At 46.2% G+C, this 20,435-nt stretch overlaps 1 protein-coding gene across 3 annotated transcripts in view; it reads left to right on the top strand.

Annotated features, from left to right (window-relative positions):
- Positions 1-688: 688 nt before the first annotated feature.
- Positions 689-20,435, top strand: part of SAMD4A (sterile alpha motif domain containing 4A) — a 234,920-nt gene continuing 215,173 nt past the window's right edge. The window contains exons 1-2 of one of the 3 annotated variants that reach the window (XM_039468731.2): positions 689-921; positions 2,165-2,783. In XM_039468731.2, coding sequence (XP_039324665.1) covers positions 2,588-2,783 — 196 coding nt within the window. In that variant the 5' untranslated portion in view covers positions 689-921; positions 2,165-2,587. Of the gene's footprint in view, positions 922-1,423; positions 1,446-2,164; positions 2,784-20,435 lie in introns of those variants that run through there. The other 2 variants (XM_074393924.1, XM_074393923.1) reach the window with 2 other exon arrangements.

The raw sequence follows: 20,435 nt of genomic DNA, 5'->3' as shown, positions 1-20,435 counted from the left end.
AACGGGACGCAGCCGGACGCCGGGCTGGCCTTCAGGACCTTGTGCCAGAGCAAAGGGCATCCGGCACCCGACCCGGGCCAGACCCTTGGACTAGGGCGGCACGGAGCCCAGCGCCTGGGCACGTCCAACCCAGCGCACTGCCCCTCAGCCTCTTCGGCCCTTTGCCTTCACTACCACCAGAACCCATCCCAGCGTCTGCTGCAGGGACCTCGGGTCTCCACCGCCCGCGGGCCACACTGCTCCGACACCCCGGAACCCCAGAAGAGCCGAGGGTCACCCGAGCTGAGGAACCACATTCCCAAGAAAGAGCAGCGGGTGGCAGCACCGCCCCCGCCCGAGCGCCCTCGGATCCCTTTTGCCCTGGCTTGGGTGGCTTGAGTGCCCCGACCCCTCCAGAACACACAGGCGGCCGCGGGAAGAAATTCACCCGGACCCGTCCTCTTCCCAGAACTTCTTCGCTCCTCTCCGAGGTTCCTTCAACCCGACCCTCTGCGCCACCGGCTCCTCCCACTCCGCTCCCCTCCCCTTTTTCGGGTCCCCACTTAGGAATCTGTTCCCCCGCCCCGCGCCGGGTCCCGGGATCCTCCCCCCGGCTCCCCCCTCGAGCCATCGCCGCCGCCCGGGTTCCTCTCCCCCCGCTCGGGCGCTCCCTGCCAAGCCCATGATGTAATGGTGTATGTTAATCAGTAGCATGTGGGGAGCTCCGGCTCGGGCGGCTCAGTCCTCCGCGAGCCGACACTGGAGGCAGCAGCAAAGGCGGCTGCCACGGCCCCGACTGCAAGCGCCGCACTCTCTCCGCGCCTCCAGCCCCGACGGCATGGCCCGCGGCCCGCGCTCCGGGCGCCCCCAACCCCGCTGAGAGCCGCTGCGGCCCCGGACTCGCGCAACGGCCCCCGAGCCGCCGGGATGAGCCGCGCCTAGGTGAGCGCTCCCTCCCTAGGACCCTCGGCCGGGAACCCGCCGGTCACTGGGGTCCCCCTCCCCGGGGGCTTCCCCCTCCGCCCCAGAAGTTCTGGGAGCGGGGAAGCAGCGTGTTGGAAGCGAGCCGCCCCTGGAAAGCTGAGCCGCTGGGCTCTCTTCCCCGCCTGTGGTGGCCACCAGAACCGGGATAGGACTGGGGGAACCCCCGAAGACGAACTTTCTTCTTTGCTGTCGTTGGGGGGCGTGTGCCGGCGGCGCCGATCCGCGTTCCCCGCGGGGCCGCCCAGCCCGCCGAAGGGAGCCGCGCGGGGGACCCCAGCCGTCCCCGCGCGCTGTGTGTGCCCCTGGCTGTGCTGCTTCGGCCTGCGACGCGCGGGCGAGGCGCCGGGCCGGACAGACCAGCCCGTAGGCGGCGGCGGCAGGATGCCTGCTACACACGCGCGCACACACACACACACACACACACGCACACGCGCGCGCACAGTGACCGCTCCTGCCGGAGCAGGCCCTGGGAGACCTCTCGGGTGGGCTGGCGCTGTGCGGCGCGAGGGAGCCAGGGCTCTGGGTTGCGCCGCCGCCCGCTGGGCGCGGAGCTTTGGGTGGGGAGAGTTTATTTTTGTCTCTAGCTGCTGCCGCGGCTGCTCACGGCCTAAATCCAGAGGGGCGCCTGGCAGTGGAGATGCTGGCTGTTGCTGTAGATGGAGCTGCAGCCGCTAGGCTGCTTCTCTGGGAGGAGGAGGAGGAGGAGGAGGAGGAGGAGGAGGAGGAGGAGGAGGAGGAGAAGGAGGAGAAGGAGGAGTAAGAGGAGGAGGAAGGAACTCGGGCTGCCGCTGCCTCCGCCTCTGCTTTGCATTAGCTTCCACCCCCACCCCCGCGCCCCTTCGCAGCCGCATTGCAAGTTTTCTGCGCGGGGAAGATCTGTTGCTGGTGCTGGCGTTCGCAGGCACGGCGCCCGAGGCCACCCCGGGCGGGGCTTGCGGGGAGCACCAGCCGTTGGCAGCAGCAGCAACAGGAAGCCGCGGGGTCTCCTTCTGCACCTGGGAAGCAGGCTTCTCGCTATCCCCGGGCCGGGAATAGCCCATCTCCCGCATCCGGGTGCAGAGGGGGCAGCCGGATTTCGGGGGAACCCAGCCTTCCAAGGGACGCCTCCACCCCCGGCCCCGGCCCTCTCTGATGCCCTAGTCCCCCAGGACGCGCTCCTCCGCTGGTCGAGGTCTCACTGCAGCTCTTTCTCTCCTTCCAGTGGTGATCGCTGCTCGGGAATGCAGGCGTGAAGGGTCTGAGCTGCCGCCCAGCGGGGAGGAGACCCCAGGACGCCGGAAATCATCCCAAAGCTGCAAGAAGCGGAGAGAAAGAGAGCATTCTTCATTCAGTTGTGTGCCTTGTGGGGGATTTTTTTTAAGTCGTTATTTTTTTTTTTTAAAGACACATTTCCGTGCTACTTGTCATCGTCTCTGGGGAAATCAGTCAGAACCACCGGAACGTAACTGTAACCAGACGAGCAAGGCAGGAGCCCAGGCAGTACCTGCAGCGTCCGGGCACCAGAGCCACCTTGGAACGGGAACGCGTCTCCGGCCGCGGGGCTGCGGCTCCGCCAAACTTTGGGGCGAGCGGGGCAGACTGGGGCACCCAGGGAGCTCTGTAGACCGAGGGCGGCCCCCTAACCATGATGTTTCGCGACCAGGTCGGGGTGCTGGCGGGCTGGTTTAAGGGCTGGAACGAGTGCGAGCAGACTGTTGCGCTGCTGTCGCTGCTCAAGCGCGTGAGCCAGACCCAGGCCCGCTTCCTCCAGCTCTGCCTGGAGCACTCGCTGGCCGACTGCGCCGAGCTGCACATCCTCGAACGCGAGGCCAACAGCCCGGGTAAGTGCGCGGCCGCAGCCGCCGTCCCGCCCTCTCCCCAGCTTCCCCGCCTCGGGCCAGGCCGGGGCCCGCCCCCGCCAGCCGCTCCGCCGGGAACGGGACGGCGCGGCCCCGGGAGGTCCTCGGCACCCACCCCATCCCAGCCCCCCCGCCACCCGCTTACCTCCGCCGACCGCTTGGGGGTTTTGCCCGCTGTGAACTCCGTCAGCCCCTTCCCGCGTGGTAGCTACGGTAGCATGAATGATTGATTTTTCTCTCTCATGCAGTTTCCTGGGAAATAAGTAAGTCAGGTCACGTAGAGTCTGGATTTTCTGGGTGTGCGTGTGTGGTTTTTTTTTCTCCTTCCTCCTTCTTTTGGGCAACGTGGCTCGCTGGATTTCAGCAACACATGATAGACGTCCAGGACTGCCCTTCAGAAGCCAAGCTTGGATATGGTTGTGTGAGGAGTACATGAAAATTCAATTTTATTATTCGTTTTCCCCCATGGATATTCTGGTTTTAGAGCTTCGTCTTCAGAATAATATGTAGGTGACGCTATAGACTAGTAAAATGACATTTGCAATGTGTATATTACGGGGTTACACTTACCACTTGTGACGTTATCCATATTGATACAGATCTTGGAGAAAGGGTCTTGGAGAAAGGACAGGCATGAATTGGGTTCCTTAATGCTTTTCGTTAGGAAACTTTACTGAATAGAACAGAATCGTTTCATATTACCCTGCTAGTATTTACGGACACTTCATCTAGTATGGAAAGTGAATATAGTCGAAAGGTCCAGCAGCTTCCTATTTGCTGGCGTGGGTGGTGACAGACTGAAATTATATCCTGGAGGGTAGGAGGAGGCTGGGGGATGGGGGAAAAGTCTGATGGTTGTGATTTTGGATAGGGGGAAATTCCTTAGTTCATGCTGCTGCAGGAGGGTGAACAGAGCCCCCAGTGTTTATGCAGAGAAAAGAATGCAGGGCCCTCTTCCAGCTGTTCCATGTTGGAGCTGCGAGCCTGCAAGGCTCAGCAGAGGTCTGGGTTGCTGTTTGATGACAAGGTCCAGTCCAGGGCAGTGGAGCCCGGGAGACACTAAAGTGAGTGTGCCTTCAGAGCAGCAAGAAGCAAGCCGGCCTCCTCATTCCTCCTCCCTAGTATGGTGTGCACGATGGTGAAAACACTAGAATGGGATGCTTCCATATATAGAATCATAGGGTGGAAGTGACCGCTGGAAATCCTCACAGTTCTTTTCCTGACCAGACAGGACTGCACCCGAAAGATCCTGCATTGCCAAGTATGGAGGGCCACACTAAGGGAGATTCCATTCAGCCCGAGCCTCCCAGCTCACACCCGGACTCACCGGGGTGGCGATGACAGGGCCCCCTTTGGTTGAGCTACACGTTTATAAATAGCTGGAGGGCCAGCCTCCTTCACTGGGATGTGGAAACATAGCTAGGGTAACTGATGATCCACTCTCTTTGCTTCAATCCTTAATTTCAGCGGGAAGCCTGGTTTACCCGCTTGGTTTTACGTTCTCAGGTTTGACAAACAGGGTTATGTAAATTTTGCGTTTTATAGAATGTGGAGGATTTACGTATAGTCATTTAGGTTGAATGCTTGATTTCAGTGCTGGTAGGGAGTGTTCAAACTCATCTTCAGGTTATTCAAATGTTGGAGCAGCACTTTTTCCCTTTGAGTAATGGAGATGACTTTTCCCAGGATAGCAGCCACCAGGTTAGTAAGTAAAACAGTTAGATGTTAAAATGAAATGGCCTAATTTTTTAAAATCTCATAATTTAAAAAATTTAACTGTGAGTTTTTTGAAGTCCTTTGGTAATCTTTTCCCTTAAGAAATCTTTGGCCATACTTATTTGTGTAAGAGACTCACCTGTTCATGTTGCTAAATGATGTGATATACAACGTATAGAGCCATTACGTAATATAGGGATCATTCTCCAGTTTCTGAACTAATCCTTCAACCTAGACATTTTGCCTGCATGGAAATCTTTGCACTTGTTTTGTTGTGTGGCCGGGGACAGAAATTTCTTAGGAGGTCATGTGATGATTTGGTTTACTTTGGGACTGTGGGAATCATAAAGAGCATCAGGAGTTGCTGCAGCATACCTGAGTCTGTGTTGTGCTCTGCATATCCCAAAACTAGCCAGGAACCAGGACGTGGGCAAAATGTCCACTTCACAATCAGAGTAAATAGCATAAAAGTCCAAGAGAATATACAGGCCCTCTCTCCGAATGTACTTACTCTTATTCTAGACACAATCCTAACATTTTTGTAAAAATTTGACAAGTAGGGCCAGGCGCGGTGGCTCACGCCTGTAATCCCAGCACTTTGGGAGGCCGAGGCGGGTGGATCACGAGGTCAAGAGATCGAGACCATCCTGGTCAACATGGTGAAAACCCCGTCTCTACTAAAAGTACAGAAAATTAGCTGGGCATGGTGGCACGTGCCTGTAATCCCAGCTACTCAGGAGGCTGAGGCAGGAGAATTGCCTGAACCCAGGAGGCGGAGGTTGTGGTGAGCTGAGATCGTGCCATTGCACTCCAGCCCGGGTAACAAGAGCGAAACTCCATCTCAGAAAAAAAAAAAAAAAAAAAAAAAAAGAAAAGAAAGAAAGAAAAACAAATTTTGACCAATAATCCATAGTGTATTGGGGGTAACACATTTAGAATGAGGTGAGGGACTGCTGTAATCAGTAGTGAAAAGTGACTCCGACAGCTGGACAACTAGGAAAGAGACAGAAAAACTGTAACTTTAGACAAGAATTGGGACAGAAACCTTGAAGGCTTGGGAACATTTGGGTAGGAATCCTCCATTGACCTTGCAGGCACCACTCTATAATAATATAAACCGATAATTGCTATTTATTGTTATTGACAGAGAACTATAGAAAGAATACGTTTTTAGATACACTTTTTAAGAAGAGAAGGAAATGTTCAATATACTTCGGAAATATTTACACCCAGAATAATTAACCTCCAGAGCTGTTTTGATGTGTAAAGCTCTTACCAATTCAGAAAACTAGGCTGTGCAGAATGACTCATTCATTGGATGGCTGAGATTTCCTGTACCAAAGTCATCTTGTATCACTTTATTTTGTAATCATCAATTTTAAAAAACCTCACATTTCTTCCAGTGTTTAGAGATTTTAAAACTTCATGAATGGGAACCAAATTCATATCTGGGACTCGATCTCAGTATAATAAAGAAAAAATCACTAGTAATAATATGATTGTATCTCTTGTTTTATGCAGGACTGATTTTGAATAGTGAGTAATCCTGTGCATTAAACATGATTTACTTGAGATCCATGGGATGCATTTTGGTGCTAACCTTCATTCTCTTAAATCTATTGAGAATCTAGTGATTCACTCATTCATCCTTTGCCTCAGGCTCATGGTCTTTGGAGATTCCAAGAAAATGATTGAATCAATCCCTATGGATTTATTTGTATGTGTGTTTTTCTTTTTCACACCAGATATGGTCATGATCAGCTCTCTAGGTGCAGTCTTGTTTCCAGAATCCTTATAACCTTAGATAAGTCTCTTTAGCTACTGCCCCAGTTGAACATGGAGACTTTTGGCCAGTGTCAATTCTGGGACTAGAAGGTCATTTGATACCTGCAAGTGGCAAAAATGTAATCCACTGACTTTACCTGAAGTTCCCCAAAGAAAAATAGGTTTTGCAGCATTGTTTATTTATGGCTTTTGTCACTTGGACTTGAAATATATTTTTCAAATCATAGAGATTTACAAGTTAATCCACAAAAATGTAACCCACAAAATAGTGTGTATTTTGTGGGAAAATTGTGTGTGTTTGGAGTAAGTAAATGGCAGGAAGTTCCTATACTTAGTTTTTTTGTTTTGTTTTGTTTTGTTTTTACGGAGTCTTGCAGTGTCACACAGGCTGGAGTACAGTGGCATAATCTTGGCTCATTGCAACCTCTGACTCCTGGGTTCCTGCGATTCTCCTGTCTCAGCCTCCTGAGTAGCTGGGACTACAGTTGCATACCACAACGCCCGGCTAATTGTTTTTTATTTTTAGTAGAGATGGGATTTCACCCTGTTGGCTAGGATGGTCTTGATCTGACCTTGTGATCCACCCACCTCGGCCTCCCAAAGTAGTGGGATTACAGCCACCACACCCAGCCCCTATACTTATAGTTAAATACAAGAGAAAGAAGGATCCAAAATGATGATATTTGAGACAAAAGATAATTGTGGAGATTGAAGAGTCTCTCAGAATGTACGTATTCTAGACACATTTCTAACTTTTTTAAAAAATGTGATAATCCATTGTTTATTGGGGGTTACACATTTAGAATGAGATGAGGGGCTGTCACCCTCACCCCATCTTTGGGTAAACTTGTTGTCATTAGAGGGTAGGTATGTTGGTTCCATGATTTTTACAGTTTTTGGTTTCCGTAGTACAAGTATGCTATCCTCCACCCTGCGTTACTTTTTAAGATCACAAATGGAATTTTAAAAAAGCAGCAGAAGAGGTTTTCCTGATGATATGGATAGGATATCATTTGTAGTTTTTTCATTTATTTATTCATTCAACAAACATATTCTGACTGAGATAACTTACTCTAGTCCAGTGCCTAGTACATGATAGATACTCTCAGTGTGGGGTAAATGACTAATATAAAATTCTAGGTGCTGAAGCATAGATATGGGGATAAAATGTTTGAGGAGAGGCATACTGGAAGCATTGTGAACCTAGCTGCTTATTTCCTCGGGAGTCAGTGAAGACTTCACTGAGGATGAGATACTTTTGAGCTGTGTTCTGAGGGGCGAGTAGAAGTTGGTTTAATATATTAATACAAAAAGGATTGTGAAGAGGGGACAAGAAGGCATCTTTCTTGCAGAAGATAGTATTGTCCCCTTTAACATAGGAGCCTACATGCATGATCCTCTGAGAGGCATGAGTAGAACCAGTTTACTTCAGACAGTTTCCATTTTGGCCACATGGTGGCATTATCTTCTACAGGCAGCTTGGTTGCGGTCCACATTGGCATATGCAGGAGAAGGAAGGATGGAGATAGAGAAAAAAGTATTGTCCAGGTGACCATTTATTTATAGCCATAGGAGGGCATATGTTTTGTGCCCTCTTATGCCCTCCTATGGCTATAAGTAGAAGATTTTTAAAGTATAGATTTTTTTATTTTTTTTGACACAGAGTCTCACTCTGTTGCCAGGCTGGAGTGCAGTGGCGTGATCTCGGCTCATTTCAACCTCCACCTCCGGGGTTCAAGCAATTCTCCTGCCTCAGCCTCCCCAGTAGCTGGGACTACAGGCATGCACCACCATGCCCAGATAATTTTTGTATTTTTAGTAGAGACGGGGTTTCACCATGCTGGCCAGGATGGTCTCGATCTCCTCTCGTGATCTGCCTGCCTCGGCCTCCCAAAGTGCTGGGATTACAGGCATCAGCCACTGCATCCAGCCTAAAGTATAGATTTTTAAATCAGCCTGGGCTAGTTAAATAATTTGTAAGCCTCAGTTTTCTTATCTGAGAAATGGTGATTATAAAGCCTTGTTATTGTCCAGAAGTTACTTGTTGATGATTCATCCAGGATCTATTCTATTCCTCAGGTTTAAATTTGCCTTTAATTACTATAGAATTGATATAAATAATATTTTCCTAAATAATCAGAAATCTTTTAATTTAAAGGATTATGAAGAAGAGATGGAGGATGACTTGGAACCCCTAAAAAGATATGGGACCCACCTTCTATGTTTTAGCTTTGTTTTTTCACTCTCTCTCCTAAAAATATGCAGCCCTGACCCAGTTTTCCCAAATAACTTATCAACACTTTTTCCTTCAGTTGCTGTATGTGAAAAGAAGAATATACATCTTTGCTGAAGGAAGTATATGGGGGCTTTATATATGAAGTACTTTTCACTTAGGGTTTTTAAATTTTCTTTGGATTGGTCTGGGATGACCCAGCAGTTTACTGCTGATTGTAAGTTGTAGCAGGTCATACACATTTGTACTCTTCACTGGGAATAATTTGGGTTTGGTTGTGTAGCCTGGTTGCTCACAGCCATCAGCAACCGAGTATGTGTTATAAACGGGCCCCATCAAAACAAGCAAGCAAACTTCACAGCAGTCAAATTGGCTTGTTTTTGTTTAAATAAACAAGGACACAAGATGAGGGTTGGAAAGGCTGAGAAGTAACTGAAAACTCTCCAGGCTGTCCTACAGAAGTCTAATTCTAAAGAGAATCGACAACACTAGAGAAGAGGGAAAATATTGCCTTTTGTTGACCTGATGAGAAATTTGGAGGTTTTCATCTGTGGATGAAGTGCCTTGTGTAACTCATTTGCTGGGAAAGGTATGGTGCTCATAGAAAGGTTTTCCTTTTTAAAATATACAATTACTACTTTGAGTTTTTAGTATGTTCCTTCCTTTTCACCTCTCCTGATCATTCCTTCCAAGGCCTCACTGCGCTTATCCAATTCACATAGATTAAGATGCAGAAGCAGACATCTCCTCTCAGCTATTTTTGCTTCCATTGAAGCCGCCTGAGGCAGGATTCTCCCAAAGAAAGCAGAACTTTTAGAACAGGTGCCGAGCTTTCTCGATTAGCTAGTCGAGGCTTGGGCCTTGCTCTGCAGACTGCATCCCAAGACCAGCTTGGAATTCAGAGGACCTGCCTGCTTTTATGTAGGAACATGGGACTCCCTGGAACCCCGAAGCTCATTCTAGGGTTTTGTTCCCACTCTACATATCAATATTTTAAAATAGCTTTCCTATCTTAGTTTACTAGGAAAAAAGCAGTCAAATGATTCGGTGGTTTCTTTTACACAGTAGATAATACAGTGCCATTATAATGGTACCTGACAAAGTATATCCAGTAAGAAAGTGGGACTGAGTTCCTTAGCACATAGAAATTTACTAAATATCCAAGCAGAGAGCCTGGGGCCCTGTCCAAAGCTGAAATGCACATTACTCCTCTCAAGTAGCTTACACTTGAGTTGCAGAGCTAAAACAAATACATATGTCATAATTAGATCATACGCAGTTACTAAGTGCTGTGGTTCTGATTAGAGAACAAAACTGGAATTGAGTGAGAGACCAGGGTGGACTGGGCAGTCTAAGAAGCTGAATGGAAGAAGTAAACTTGACTGTGTCACGTGAAAAAGGTGCCTTTAAGGGCTCACGAGATTCTTGCCGTTGTAGTACTTTGAATGCCAGTTTCATCAAGGAAGCCACACATGTAAGGAACTCTGTGCATGTGCCATGGAAGGGGAAGGCTTCCTGGGCCTTTGAAGGATGAGTTGAATAGGGTAGAGAGAGGGGAGCATGAGGCTTATTCACCATCATGAGTGATTGCTTGGTGAGTGGAGAATCAATCAATCCCAGCACTCCATGATTTCAAGCATATTTAAAGATAGGAAAACGGAGCATCTAGTTACCTAGTATTTTCATCCCTCTTGAGTATGCGTAACATTATAAGACTTAGTTCTCTTGGCTCCTCCTAGTAGGATTTTCTTTTTTTTTTTTGCAGGATGCTTTGACTAGAACTAGCCTTGAGCAATAACTTCTAAAATACTAATAGGAAAAAATAAAAGTGTCGTAAACCAGTTCTCAAAATTTAGTGTGCATGCAGATCACTTGGGGATCTTGTCCCGAAAACTCTGATTGAGGAGGCCTGGGGAGGTGGGGCTGAATTTCCGGGGTTGTAATAGGCTCACAGGTGATGCTGATGCAGCATATCTGTGGACCATACTTTGAGTGTGGACTATTAGAAATGGAAGGTAATTTAGGGCCGGGTGCGGTGGCTCACACCTGTAATCTCAGCAATTTGGGAGGCTGAGGTGGCTGAATCAGGAGGTCAGAGTTCCAGACCAGACTGGCCAACATGGTAAAACCCCATCTCTACTAAAAAATACAAAATTAGCTGGGCATGGTGACTTGTGCCTGTAATCCCAGCTACTTGGGAGGCTGAGGGAGGAAAATTGCTTGAACTGGGACCCGGGAGGCAGAGATTCCAGTGAGCCAAGATCACGCCACTGCACTCCTGCCTGGGCTACAGAGCGAGACTCCATCTCAAAAAAAAATAAAGAAAAAGAAAGAAAGAAAGAAATGGAAGGTAATTTAGAGGTAATTTAGTGCAATAGCTTTCAAGTTTTATGGCTACTTGTTAGAAGATTTTTGTTTGCAAACAAGAACTTAGATGAAGGCTTATGGGAAGTGCATGTCTCCTTAACCCCCTAGTCCCCAAACCCAACTGTCCTAGGAGAGCAGTTTGGAAATCTGTGACCAAGGGCAGTGGTTTTTCCCAGGCTCTGAGACAAGACATTGGTTGACAGAACTATGGCTGGCAAATCTGGGGTCAGAATCTGACTTTCCTCAGTCCAGGACTCTTTCTGCTGTCTCAGCCTCTCTCAAATGGCAGTAACCTATTTGAGCCCTTGCTTAAGGCTGGGTTTTAAACTGGCCCAGGTGGTTTCCTGTGGCAAGATGGGACCACTTCTCTTTTGCCCACCTAAACTTGCTGCTAAGAGGAAGGTCGTTTTCTGAGTCTCTCTAGAGTTTTGTGTTGGCTTCACATGCAGAGCAAAGCAAATCATTCTTAGCTCTGGTAGTAGGACCTCTTTGGAAGGCAGGGGGAGGAGAAAGACAGGACAAGGTGAACACTGTGATCAATCTTAACTAGTAATGCACAAAAATGCATGCTAAGTGTCTACAGGCCAAGCATCTACAAAGTGAGGTCACTTTGCCCTGGGAAATCCCCATGGATTGCTTTATTCAGAGAGTATCCTAGTGGTGCAGATATGTTTCATATGGTGGAATTATTAGAAATCTTTTCACATTTTACTTATGCATGTAAGCACTGAAATACTTATGCTTTTTAGTTTGGTAGTGTGGTCACTCATGAGATTATGTGAGCATTTTATATACTGCTTTCAGCAATAATTCCCTCACTGGTTCTTTGCACTACCTCTCACAGTCCGCCCTGAGTTTGGGTTAGAGGAAGGCTGGAGCATTTCCCCCAGCTTTTGGACATGCTGAAATTTCCAGACATTCTAGTGATCAGTGTCTTAATGGAAAATGAGGCTCCAGGAAAGATTCCTTTTTTTTTTTTTCTTTGCTGATGCTATGGGCTGTAAAGTTGAGCTGGAAAGAGCAGGAATGTTAATTCCAGAGACTGGATGGGAGAGATCTGTTTCCCTACTTCCCCAGAGCACTCCCATAAAGCGCAGTCATTGGAATTTCTGAAGCAGCTTTTCCTGCTCTGTCATAGAATCCAAGTGTCTGTATGTGCAGCTTAAGTACATATACAACATTGACTTTCATTGTGTACATTTCTATCTGTTTGTGCACCAAACGTGATTTAAACACAGTTAAAATGCGTGACTAAAATGGCAATGCTGAACCAGTTTTGAACTTTTGAAGAGTGGTAAGTGAATGGGAGAAGCAAGCTGTCTGACTTCAGAGCCACTCCATGTGCTTCAAGATAAAGAACCTTGTCTCCGTTTCAGAAAGGAAAATGGAGGGAGAAAGCAGGTTGCGTACACTGTCCGCATCTGAGAGGTTAATATGGGGCCTGTGCAAGATACCAGAAGAATATTTAAAACATGATCTGTGAGCGTATGGACGAAGAATAGAAACCAACATGGTTTTCCTACAAGTGGGACGATGGACCATGGAGAACTAATGCCGTCTCCTATCTGATGGGGCAGGGGGAAAGGAAGGGAGATAGCTTTTGCCAAGAGACTTCTGTGTTCTAGGCAGATCACAGGAAATTTGGTGGGCATCCCATATCTAAGTTTCAGCACAGCCTTTGACGGAGCCTCTGCTTTCCTAATGAATTAAATGGAGAAATAGTGGCAGGTGAAAATCTAGTTGTGTGGCTTTAGAGTGGCTTCAGTGACTATTATAGGCCCTGGCTCCAGCCACTGTCTACCTGAAGGGAGATCTCTGATGCTGTACGTTGGAGCTCATGGGTTGGACATTATCACTGGCGTTGATGGAGTGTGACTTAGCCTGGGGTCCCCAAGAAGGCAGAGCCTGAGGCAAGGGCTGGTGTGCAGGTGATTTTGGGCACTGATTCCAGGCGGCAGAAGGGACTAGAAAGAGAGAAACAGGGAAGGAGGAAGAGCCAACACAAGTCTGCATTATTAAGCTGGTCACTGCTGTGGGAAGTGGAGGCTTAATCCCACAGGGATCCTCCAAGGAGCCACATGGAATGTGCCTGGGAAGTGGCTGAGGGACAGAGGAGGTAGGTATGTATCCATTATTCCCCTCTCCCCTTGGCTGAGGGTTGCTCGGGGTGCTGAGTCCCTGCACTACCAGGTTTGTACATGTTTCTGCAGGTGTTTCAGAGAATCCCCAAGGCAGAATGCTAGAAAGACGTGGTACAGCCAAGGCACTGTGCTGTCAGGTTATACCTGTGTGAGACTGAGGCCACAGCAAGGGCTGCAGTGTAATCCAAGCTGAGAAGGTGTTTATCAAATCTGTGGATGACCCTAGAGGGATAGCTCATGGCCTGATGACAGAATCATGATCAAAATATTTGAATATAACAAGATGATACATAAAGCACTAAAGTATAGCCCCTACATTGGCATCCCCTAAACCTAAGCTTGAGGAGGCATGGTGCTTCAAGAGCATAGACAAAAAGAACTCTGGCTGTTAGCTCCCTTACAGCTTCATATGAATAATGTCACATTGTGGTTGCCTTGAAAGCTACTAAACTCTGTAATACAGTCGTACTCAGAACAAGTCTGCACTGCCAGCCGCACTCTCCCTGGAGTCCAGGGGGCAGTTCTGCAGTACATCCTCGGAGGGAGATGGATAAATCAGGGTGTGGCCAGAGAAGACAGGATGGCGGGGACCCTCGAAAGCGGAGTGAACTGAGAAGATGAGCAGAGAGCTGTCACTGCTTGTTTGGAAAGTTGGCTTGGAGTTGAAAGGTTAAATTCTCTGTCTTTGTGGAGGGCAGTAGTTGGAAGCTGCCGTTCATTTAGCTTAGGGTAGAGAAAAACCTTTTGATGATTAGGGATGCCCAAACAATGTGAATAAGCTAAAAAGGTTGCAGTGGCCTGGGCTTCATCAGAGTTGGATGAGCCTTTAGCATTGAGCAGAATAATCCTGGTAAATAAACAGGCTCCTGTTTATTGAGCACCCGCCCTGTGTCAATTGTTTGCATAACATGATCTTATTTATTCCTTCCAACAACCCTATGAGATGAGGTAGGAACTGCCATAATTCCATTTGTCAGGGAGGAAACAAGCATTCTGGGTTTGGAACCACTCCACGTGCCTCTCGACTGTAGACATTTAGTGTCTATTTGCTTAGAAAAGAAGCTGCGATTTCTTGGATGACTTCCAAAGACCCTTCTGACCTTAAGATTCTATGATTTGTATGAATCAAGAATGAAGATAGGAACACAAAACTATTGAGAGCAGAGGAGAAAGAGAGAGACAATATGAGCGAATGAATGAATGAGTGAATGAATAGGGGTGGTTTTAAAAGTCTTCTTGGCCAGGCGAGGTGGCTCACGCCTGTAGTCCCAGCCCTTTCGTAGGCTGAGGCGGGTGGATCACTTGAGGTCAAAAGTTTGAGACCAGCTTGGCCATGTGGCAGAACCCTGTCTCTACCAGAAATACAAAAAAATTAGCTGGGTGTGGTGGTGTGCGCCTGTAATTCCAGATACTCAGGAGGCTGAGGCGGGAGAATCACTTGAACCCAGGAGGCAGAGGTTGCAGTGAGCAAAGATCCCTCCACTTCTCTCCAGCCTGGGTGGCAGAGCAAGACTCCATCTTAAAAAAATAAAAATAAAAGTCTTCTTGATTTCCAGTGTATTCCTCCTGTACTGCTTGGCCTGTTTGGACCTGGCCAAACAGGTATGAAATACACCTGTAGATTAATTTTCAGTTCTTTGTGATGAGTAAGGGTACCACATTTAAGAAAAAGATGTAATGAACTAAATTGAAACTTTTTTCTTTTGGGTCACCCAAAAAGCAGTGGTAAGTGCTGAGTATGTTAGGCACTTATTAACAAAGGTAACTCAGAATTGCAATCTAAATCTCTGTTTCTTTTTTGTTCTCTTCGTGTAGTTCTAAAAATGACCCTCATGTGACATTCCTTGAATGCCAAGAGCATCTATTCCTTTTTCTTAACACTTTCTGTGGGTCAACACTGTGCAGACAGCAGCATACATACACACAATCTCCTGTTATTGAATGGATGAATGATATAAAGAAGCAGAATGAGTGGTTGTGAAAATTAAATGCAATATATGTCAATAATTAGACAATGGGCTGACCATTCAGAGTCTAGCACACCATAAGTGCTTAATCATAGGTTTCTAATTATATAAATCCCACAAAGTAGACACGATCTCCATTTTGCAGATGAGGAAATTTATGTTTAAAGTGGTTGGAAATGTGCCTAAGGTCACCAACATCTTTCTGATCCCCAAAAGATGTTGAATCCTTGCTATTGCATGAATGCTGAAGATAGATTCCAGTTCTTAGGTAAATGAAAATTTTGGCAGTTGAATGAAAAATATGTATTTTTATGGTAGATTTAATAATTCACAATAACATTCTATATGTTTCATCTTAGGAGAATTCTTTTCAGCTTGTCCTTTTAAATATCCCTCTTATTTATTACATTTTAACTTTCTGTAGCTTGGTATGGCTTAGCTTTGTTTTTCCGCTGGCTTAAAAAATTAAGTGAAAGGCATTGATTTGAACATTTCCTTTCCTTCAGTGAAGACTCATGGAATGGATGCTTCTCTGGCCTCTGCATGAATGGGCTGGGCTTGGGGAGGGAGACAGGCCCTGCACGCTGCAGAAAGGAAAGACTAAGGAATGTGTTATCTAATTGCTTATGACGTCCTTGACTTTGGCAAACTAGGAATTTATGTGCTGGGTCAGGATCTCCATGGCATCTGGAAATGGGCAAAGTACCAATCTGAGGGCTATAAATTAAAATGAGCTCTCCTGTTGTTTGTGAGTGGTGGAAATTTTTGGAACATTAGGAAAACATGTTACAGTTGGTATAAGAGTGAGTTGTACTTATTTCATTTACTAGCAACATGCAATTAAGGAAGTGGAAGAGACCTTACCTACTGCAGTCCCTTGTTGAAGACTTGAGAAGACTGCAGGGTAGAGGGGTCAGCTAAGGACACCTGTTAGTAGGGGAAGAGCTGGTATTACATCCAGTCGCTTCCCAACCATTTATGACCTAGACTTTGGTATCACAACTTTCTCATGGCCAACTTGGCTGCCACAGTGAATGACTTATTGTGCTGGAAATGAGAGAGGCTCTATTTACCTGAATTTCAAAGACTACATTCATTAAACTTGTCCCCTCGAAGTCATTTTCAGATTCCACCACCCCTTTCTGTTTCTTTACTCACAATAAAGCACAGATTTGTTTGTATCAGAAAGTGATTAGCACTCATATTTTGAAATTACCGAGTGTTATAGTGTAGGAGGCATCTTATAATCACTGTTCCAGTAATGTTCTCTTGGTTCATGCAGAATCTGACTCGGCTACTCTGGAGTTGCCCTAAACCCTAATGGAGCACTGGGTGTCCTTCATGACTGCCCACTGCCTGTGGGGAGAAATTTCATTCACTTGTTGATTAAACAGTACCTTATTGGGTGTTAATGTGGATGGTGGTATGGACCAACCAGGAGTCTCCTTGTCTACCACAGCTCTTCCTGAGGGTCTCAGGGCTTGCTGGAGCTCTGCTGATACCTATGTATAGCACTAGTCTCAGGGTACTGGTGTTGTTCACCATCTGATAACACTGTGTCTTACTTAGTCACTTTTATCATCCGGTGCCTAATGTTGTGTCTAGCACATAGGGGATTTTAGAATGTTTTTGTTGAAAGAGCGGATGAATGAATTTAAAGAAATTTAACTCACATCCATAATCCATAAGGAGTTTCCCATCTAGGTTGTGAGGTAAATCTAGGTGTGTACAGAATCAATAATAAAACAGGTCAAGGTAAGAATCTTCATGCTGTTACCAAGGTTTATGTGATAAAGGCCAGATGAAATAGATGCTGTTTCCCCCCAGTCCCTTATAGATAACCTGGGTTAGGGTCTTGGTATCATCATGTACAAGCGTGTTACTTGGTAAAAATTACTTAAGCCCTCTGAGCCTCAGTTTCCTCATCTGTGAAATGGAGTTACCACTACAGAAGTCACAAGGCTATTACCAGGATTACGGATGTGTAAAGTACTTGGTAAACTGCATCATATTATACAAAAACAGAGTGACATTATTCTCAAAGTACCAGTTGAAACAATGAGATAAAAATTCAGGAATGTGGGTTTTAAAAGGTCCAAGAAAAGATAACCATGGTTTCTTTTTCAGAGGTTTTGCATGTTAGCAAGAGCCGAAATAAACACATGGTTCTCTTGGTGAACACCAGGCACCTCTGGGCCTAAACTAAGGCCTGAGTCCGATGAGCCAATTGAATTGGGACTTGAAGCCTCATGGGCCTGACTCCCACGGGCTGGCCTCTCTATAATGTCAAGGTTAAGTTTGTGTTCACTTTCACCTTTTTTTTTTTTTTTTTTTTTTTTTTGAGACGGAGTTTCGCTCGTTACCCAGGCTGGAGTGCAATGGCGCCTCGGCCTCCCTAAGTGCTGGGGCTACAGGCGTCAGCCAGCCCATCTGGCCTGTTCTCCTACTTTCTTTCTTTCTTTCTTTTTCTTTTTTTTTTTTGAGACGGAGTTTCGCTCTTGTTACCCAGGCTGGAGTGCAATGGCGTGATCTCGGCTCACCGCAACCTCCGCCTCCTGGGTTCAGGCAATTCTCCTGCCTCAGCCTCATGAGTAGCTGGGATTATAGGCACACGCCACCATGCCCAGCTGATTTTTTTGTATTTTTAGTAGAGACGGGGTTTCACCATGTCGACCAGGATGGTCTCGAACTCTCGACCTCGTGATCCACCCGCCTCGGCCTCCCAAAGTGCTGGGATTACAGGCTTGAGCCACCGTGCCCAGCCACTTTCACCTTTTTAATTGATTAGATCATTGGATGTATTCTCTTCAAGCGTGAAGGACTCTGGTGTCCATGCTAAAGAATTTCTTTCATAGAGAGTTACATAAAATGTTGTATTATGACCTCGGTGTCCCTGCCTGTAAATATTCCAGTATGAGTGGTCATGGAACAATTTGAAGCATGCCACAGGGATTCTATACCTATTTTGATGGTATGGATTCTTTTTTTTTTTTTTTTTTGAGACAGAGTTTCGCTCTTGTTACCCAGACTGGAGTGCAATGGTGCAATCTCGGCTCACCGCAACCTCCCTCCGCCTCTTGGGTTCAGGCAATTCTCCTGCCTTAGCCTCCTGAGTAGCTGGGATTACAGGCACGCGCCACCATGCCTAGCTAATTTTTTGTATTTTTAGTAGAGACGGGGTTTCACCTTGTTGACCAGGATGGTCTCGGTCTCTTGACCTCATGATCCACCTGCCTCGGCCTCCCAAAGTGCTGGGATTACAGGCTTGAGCCACCGTGCCCGGCCTGATGGTATGGATTCTTTAAAATTTTCTGATAATTATTTAAAATTCTGTTTTTAAAGACGTAGCCTTGGATAAAAATTATTATTGAACTTAAACTCATTCAGTGCGAAACCTTTGAGTATTTTTGTATACCTCAGCTAAACAAGAAAATAATTATGCTTTTCTTTTTGTTCTTTAATATTGTTTCCTCTTTTACCTTTCACCGAACAAGCATTAGTTGGAAAAAGAGAAAGCTTTCTTGTCATTGTTCTTTGTTGGTATTATTTTAACAAAACCTCCCTATTTTCACATTTTTTCTTTTTGTGGCAGAATGAGCTGTGTTAGCACATTTTCCAGATTATTGTGGTATTTGCAGATGATCTGAGCACAGTTAAAATATTGAAATTCTCAGCTATAAGGTCAAACTTGAGCCTCATGTGTGATCCTGATATTAAGCTTCTTGCTGGTGGGTTATATGGAAATAATTGTGGCATGTGTATGTTTAGTTCACAACATTTTAGATAGGAATAATTTAGAGAAGAATTGCTGCTGGTGGTTTTTTTATTTTTTATTTTTTACTTTTTTTTAACACGTTCCTACCTTCTCATTGAGAGAAAGATGCCCAGAGTTAAAATAGGAGATGCTTGGGTATTTTGCTGAACTTCACAAGTTAAACTGGTGAGTGGTATCCATCAGTCCTTGAATAGAGCAGATATGTTTGTGTGAAGACAGAGAAAAAGATGCCTTGTTATCCCGTGAGCTCCCACATGGCATCTGCATGTCACCAGCTCAGCACTTAGCACATTAGATTGATACTACCATGTTAGGTGAGGGCATGCCCCAGAGTGAAGGAATGTACAGCAATATGATAGCCAAACGCTGCATGAGCTTCTGAATTGGATTCTGGATTGGGAAAAAACATTGCTATAAAGGACAGTATTGGAACGATTGGTGAAATTTAAACATAGTCCATGTATTAGGGGATAATACTATATCAATTAAACACTTCCCTCTGTTATAATTGTACCTTGGTAACACCAGAAAAATGTCCTTACTATTAGGGGATGCATGCAGAATTCTTTAGGGGTGAGGACTTATGGCAGATTACTCTCTCAATGTTTATACGTAAGGTGACAAAAATTAAGAATTGGTGAATCTTGGTGAAAAGGGTATGAGAGTAAAGTGTGCTGCGAATTTAACTTTTGTATATCTTAAAAGATTTTTTTTTTTTTTGAGGTGGAGTCTCACTCCGTTGCCAATCTGGAGTGCAGTGGCACAGTCTCGGCTCACTGCAACCTCCGCCTCCCAGGTACGAGTGATTCCCCTGCCTCAGCCTCCTGAGTAGGTGGGACTACAGGCACCACCAGCATGCCTGGCTAATTTTTTGTATTTTGGTAGAGATAGGATAAAAAGATAAATGTTTTACCTTTTAAGAAATCCTGGCCAGGCACGGTGGCTCAAGCCTCTAATCCTAGCACTTTGGGAGGCCGAGGTGGGTGGATCACAAGGTCGAGAGATCGAGACCAACCTGGTCAACATGGTGAAACCCCGTCTCTACTAAAAAAAATACAAAAAATTAGCTGGGCATGGTGGCGTGTGCCTATAATCCCAGCTACTCAGGAGGCTGAGGCAGGAGAATTGCCTGAACCCGGGAGGCGGAGGTTGCGGTGAGCCGAGATCGCGCCATTGCACTCCAGCCTGGGTAACAAGAGCGAAACTCCATCTCAAAAAAAAAAAAAAAAAAAAAAGAAAAAAGAAAAGAAATCCTGCACTGGAACATTGGCTCGAGGAGCAAAGGGGCTGTGCTTTATCTCCCTCGTGTAGGGTTGCCAGAGAAATTACAGGAACCCTAGCTAAATTTGAACTGCAAATGGGACATACTTACGCCACTTACACTAGAAAATTATTCATGGTGTATTTGCAATTCAGATGTAACTAGGGGTCCTATAGCTTTATTTGCTGAGTCTGGCAACCCTGTTCCAAATTAGCAACGCCCCGAGAAGCAGCAGGGTGGCCTGTAGATGTTTATCTGTTATGTGGAATGAATGACGCCTCTTCGGAATTCTCGTCTGCAGTCTCCTATTAGAGAAAGCCCTCTGTATCTGAGCACGGAGTTAGGACATTACCTGTAGGTGAATATGATCTTCTCCTTATCCTTCTCCC

Source organism: Saimiri boliviensis, chromosome 2, assembly GCF_048565385.1.
Source record: "Saimiri boliviensis isolate mSaiBol1 chromosome 2, mSaiBol1.pri, whole genome shotgun sequence".
Classification (NCBI taxonomy): Eukaryota; Metazoa; Chordata; class Mammalia; order Primates; family Cebidae; genus Saimiri; species Saimiri boliviensis.
The sequence above is the reverse complement of the archived record's forward strand: the minus strand, read 5'-3'. Positions and strand labels throughout refer to the sequence as shown.